The sequence below is a fragment of the Triticum urartu genome, chromosome 3 (assembly GCF_003073215.2).
Source record: "Triticum urartu cultivar G1812 chromosome 3, Tu2.1, whole genome shotgun sequence".
NCBI classification, from domain to species: domain Eukaryota; kingdom Viridiplantae; phylum Streptophyta; class Magnoliopsida; order Poales; family Poaceae; genus Triticum; species Triticum urartu.
In genome coordinates, this window is record NC_053024.1 from 210,878,313 (window position 1) to 210,883,672 (window position 5,360).

A 5,360-nucleotide genomic window follows, 5' to 3' on the forward strand; every position below is an offset into this window, starting at 1 on the left:
GCAAGAGTCACGGTGATCTTCACCTTTCCTTTTTACATTTTATCCTTTGGCAAGCACATTGTGTGTGTGTGTGTGTATATATATATACAGCCGGTATATTATGCTAATATTAGCAGAATAGTTATTCTGATAACACTTCCGCACTACACGCTCAACGCGAGAGCACTGCACTTTCTTTTGCAAGGGCACTGCAATACAGAGTAGTGAACTTCGTGTCGGGAAAAACTGCACGCAGTGTTTCTCCGGTACTATTTTCGCTCTAGTTTTTTAATCGTTTATCAGAACGAGGCGTATAATATACCGTTGGAAAGCTATGGATTAGGCGCAACTTTGCTATGTTGAACATTTTTCGAGATTCATCGCGGTTTAAGAGCAGTTTAAAAAACGGTGCAGCAAATGACGAGTGGCAGCGAGCGTATTTTCGCGATTTTTTCTAAACCCCTTGTCGGAATCAAGCAAATGATACACCATTGGAAAGATATCGTCAAGGTGCATCTTTTTCATATATATTAGTTTCTCTAATTCATTACGGTTTAAGAGCAGTTTTAAATTTAGTAAATCGCGGAATTCTGTTTTTTCGAATTATTTGCAATTTTCGTACTGTTTTCACTCTAGTTTTTGAACCGTTTGTCGAAACGAGACGTGTGATACGCCGTTGGAAAGCTACGGACGAGGTGCAACTTTCATATGTTGAAATGTTTTTGAGATTCTTTACGGTTTTTAGTTAATTTTGAAAATGGTGTGGCTGACATTGAGTGGCAACAACCGTTTTCCTCGAAATTTTTACAAACCGCTGGTCGAAATGATTCTAATTATATGCCGTTGGAAAGATAACGACGAGATGCAACTTTTTCATGTAGAACACACTCTCTAATTCCTTACGGTTTAAGAGCAATTCAATTTCACCAAAATGCGGAAACTCTGTTTTTCGCGACACCCAAATCGACTTGTGTACTGCATCAGACAGAAGAACGCACTGCTTCAGACAGGAAGCCGCACCCTATCAGATGGGCAAACAAACTGCTTGATATCTTTTATTTACACGTAAATTTTCTCATGCGAGGAAGTGGACGGGACTTCAAATCGGGCGTAAGTGAACCCCAAATGCATGGAGAAGTAAACCGCATTACTTTATTTGTCATTTCAGTAACATTTTTTCTTTGCATTTACAAGATGAACAACATCAGATATCCGACCGCACTGCTTCAGTTAGAAAACCGCACTGCATCAGATGGTCACTTACGATATGAACAGCATCAGACACCCGACCGCACTGCTTTAGTTAGAAAACCGGCACTGCATCAAATGGTCAAGTGAACAACATTACTTTTTTGTCGTTTCTCTACAATTTTTCATTTAACACATCTTTGCACTGCATCAAATGGTCAAGTGAACGACATTACTTTTTTTGTCGATTCTCTACCATTTTCATTTAACACATCTTTGCACTTCATTTCCTTCTTTTTTTCTGTTTGGAGTTTTGGGTCTCCACATTGGCGAGCTGTACACGTGCGAAGAAGCGAACCACATGGTCGAGGGAAATGAGCCGCATATTTGGTAAACAATTCTCAAACGAGTCCATATAACTTTTATACATAAAATCATCAAACACAAAAAACACCATTTTTGCACTACATGTCCACATGGTCGAAACTGCATGCTCATGTCTGAACATCACCATGTTTCGCTGCAATCAAATGAGTTCCTATAATCTTTATACCAAAAAAACCCACACAAACACAAAAGCAGCATCTGCACTACATGTGCAGATACTCCAAACTGTAATTTCTGAGGAAAAATTTTGTTTTTGCCACTCTAGATTTTGCCAATTTTCCTTATGCCACTCTAGATTTTGACATTTCACTTTCGACACTCTTAGTTTTTGACAATTATCACAATTGCCATTCCCGTGGCAAAAGCAAAATTTGCAAAGTGGCAATTGTGATAATTGTCAAAAGCTAAGAGTGGCAAGAACAAAATAAAATTATTTTGCTTTTGCCACTGAATGGCAATTGTGATAATTATCAAAAACTAAGAGTGGCAAAAGTGAAATGTCAAAATCTAGAGTGGCATAAGGAAAATTGGCAAAATCTAGAGTGGCAAAAACAAAAATTTCCCAATTTCTGAACACTTTCAAATAAAGTCCCTGTAATTTTTATACATAAACTACTCAAAAACAAAATGCACCATTTTGCACTGCATGTTCACATGCTCCAAACTGCATGGTACATGCTCAAAAACAAAATCCTTCTTTGTAGATACACACACATTAACTAAACTACACGGGGCGGCCAACTACTAAAATGCACACGCAGAGGCACCAACTGTAAAACACGGGACAAGCTGACGAGCCGCTGTCGAAACTGCACGCCGAGGGACTCCAAGAACCTTCTTCGCACAGTCGAGTAAAACGCATGACGCGCACATCCATACCGGAGCAACGCACAGCCGAAACCAAACTACATGCCCGTCGTCCTCTCACGTGCCTGTGTACTGCACCGGCGACCCAACCGAGCTGCAATGAGAAGCAACATGCACTGCTCGACATCAGGTGGGGAACAACAGTGAGCTGCAATGAGAAGCAACAGTGAGCCCTTGCCAGCGCAGCTCCTGCAACAAAAATATATTAGGAGAGGTGGGAGAAGGGAAAAGGGGGAATAGGGGCAGTGCTCACCAGAGGATCTCGTCGGCGGACGACCTGTGGAGCTCATTGAAAGACCAAGCCAGTCCAGTACTAGGATTCCACACAATACAGCGCTGTCCAGTGGGACGTACTTCTCGTCCCCATGGGCCGAGCTGCACGTGACACCCGCATCGGCCGACGCTGATAGCCGCGCCTGAACGCAGACAAGGACGAGAACAAGGGGAGGAGCAGGACTCCGGCCGTCCACGGCGGCGCTGCTGTTGCCCTCCTTTCTGCGCCTCCAGGTGGCCACGGTTGTTCTTCGGAGTCGTCATTGAGGAGCCCTGGAGCTCGGGATTGAGAACGGCGAGCCTCACGGGAAGAGAACTGCATGGAGTGGAGGGGCGCACCATAGCCGGATCTAGCACGCACGGGATCCACTTGCCATGGATCCAGTGGCCTCGGCGGCCGAAGCCAGCGCAAGACAGGCCATGGCACGGTGGAGATTGCTGTAATCCGGCCAGAGGAGAGGGGAGGCTCGTCGGTGATGGAGATGAAGTTCACAGCCGCCCAAGGGAAGATGGGGGGCTGGTTGCCGCACCCATGGCCGTCACGGCCGATTCTGGTGGTTTCAAGGTGCGTCGGGGGCCGGTGGCGGCCGGAATCTGGTGGTTGAATGCGTCGTCGTGGGCCGGTGGTGGCCGGATCCGGCGGTTGTGGCTGCGCCGGGGGGCCGTGGTGGCCGGATCCGGTGGTTGAAGCCACACCGGGGCCCGGTGGCGGCGGATCTCGCCACTACTGTGGGTGGCACTGAAGAAAGAGGGGGGAGGGTGGCGGCCGGCGTAGAAGGTGGGGCGTGGGGTTGGGGGAAGGTGAAGCACCGAGGGCGGTGGTCGAAGAAAGGTAGAGGGGTGGGGGCACGGCGGCGGCCGGTGGGAGGGGGTTGCTGGCACGCCGGCCATGGGAGGTAGTGAGTTAGGTGGGGGTGTGTTGGGCGAAGGTGGAGGGGATCGGGGCCGGGATTCGTGCGTGTGTAGGGGGTGACCGGTGGATTCGTTGCCTTTGTTTGTAGGTGTGAGTCAGGAGGTGTTAGTAGAATAAGACATTTTTGTGTGCAGAATAAGGTCTTAAGGGTGTTGTTAGAATAGACCCATCCTATATATATATCCAATTAGATGTAAGTTACCATGAACTATTATTGTTGACATTACCCTTGAGGTAAAAGGTTGGGAGGCGAATATATAAGCCCCTATCTTTCTCTGTGTCCGATTAATACTTTGAACCCATTAATATCACGTGAGTGTTAGCAATTGTGAAAGATTAAATGATAGTTGAGTATGTGGAGTTTGCTAAATGAAAACTCTGACATAGACCCTTCCTAAAAATAAGATGAACTCCAATTGTTTGATGACTGAGAATATAGTTTGTTAGTTTCAAGAAAGTTTATGACCTATACTTTAACATATAAATAGCTTGTTACTTGATCATGAAAAGTTTTATGAAGATGAGCTACTGATATGACATATAATGATGCAAGAAAAAGTGATTGGAACTATCATTGATCAAATTTGTGCACTGATACATCTCCAACGTATCTATAATTTTTGATTGCTCCATGCTATTATATTATCTGTTTTGGATGTTAATGAGCTTTATTTTACATTTTTATATCATTTTTGGGACTAACCTATTAACCGGAGGCCCAGCCCAAATTGCTGTTTTTTTGCATATTTCAGTGTTTCGCAGAAAAGGAATATCAAACGAAGTCCAAACGGAATGAAACCTTCGGGAACGTGATTTTCTCAACAAACATGATCCAGGAGACTTGGAGTGTGCATCAAGAAACAATCAAGGAGGCCACGAGGCAGGGGTGCGGGCCTACCCCCCTGGACGCACCCTCCACCCTCATGGGCCCCTCGTTGCTCCACCTACCTACTTCTTCCTCCTATATAAGCCCACGTACCCCGCAAACATCCACGAGCACCATGAAAACCTAATTCCACCGCCGCAACCTTCTATACCCGTGAGATCCCATCTTGGGGCCTTTTCCGGAGCTCCGCCAGAGGGGGCATTGATCAAGGAGGGCCTCTACATCAACTCCATGGCCTCTCCGGTGATGTGTGAGTAGTTTACTTCAGACCTTCGGGTCCATAGCTAGTAGCTAGATGGCTTCTTCTCTCTCTTTGGATCTCAATACAAAGTTCTCCTCGATTCTATTGGAGATCTATTCGATGTAATCTTCTTTTGCGGTGTGTTTGTCGAGATCCGATGAGTTGTGGGTTTATGATCCAAATTATCTATGAACAATATTTGATTCTTCTCTGAATTCTTTTATGTATGATTGGTTTATCTTTGCAAGTCTCTTTGAATTATCAGTTTGGTTTGGCCTACTAGATTGATCTTTCTTGCAATGGGAGAAGTGCTTAGCTTTGGGTTCAATCTTGCGGTACTCCATCCCAGTGACAGTAGGAGAAACGACACGTATTGTATTGCTTCCATCGAGGATAAAAAGATGGTGTTTATATCATATTGCATGAGTTTATCCATCTACATCATGTCATTTTGCTTAAGGCGTTACTCTGTTCTTATGAACTTAATACTCTAGATGCATGTTGGATAGCGGTCGATGTGTGGAGTAATAGTAGTAGATGCAGAATTGTTTCGGTCTACTTGTCACGGACGTGATGCCTATATACATGATCATGCCTAGATATTCTCATAATTATTTGCTTTTCTA

General features: G+C 45.0%; 1 protein-coding gene across 4 annotated transcripts; it reads right to left on the minus strand.

Annotated features, from left to right (window-relative positions):
• Nucleotides 1–2,112: 2,112 nt before the first annotated feature.
• LOC125548277 lies at nucleotides 2,113–3,804 on the minus strand. 4 transcript variants are annotated; one of them, XR_007300968.1, is made up of 2 exons: nucleotides 2,675–3,804; nucleotides 2,113–2,569 (listed from the first exon to the last, which is right to left on the minus strand). XR_007300968.1 is itself a non-coding variant. In XM_048711929.1 (2 exons), exons 1-2 carry the CDS (start codon nucleotides 3,034–3,036, stop codon nucleotides 2,479–2,481), a joined length of 399 nt encoding a protein of 132 aa, XP_048567886.1. In that variant the 5' UTR covers nucleotides 3,037–3,664; the 3' UTR covers nucleotides 2,113–2,478. The 4 variants fall into 4 exon arrangements, 3 of the variants coding, with proteins under 3 accessions (XP_048567886.1, XP_048567885.1, XP_048567883.1); XM_048711929.1 differs by having other exon boundaries at nucleotides 2,113–2,515; nucleotides 2,675–3,664; XM_048711928.1 differs by having other exon boundaries at nucleotides 2,113–2,610; nucleotides 2,675–3,662.
• Nucleotides 3,805–5,360: the final 1,556 nt, after the last annotated feature.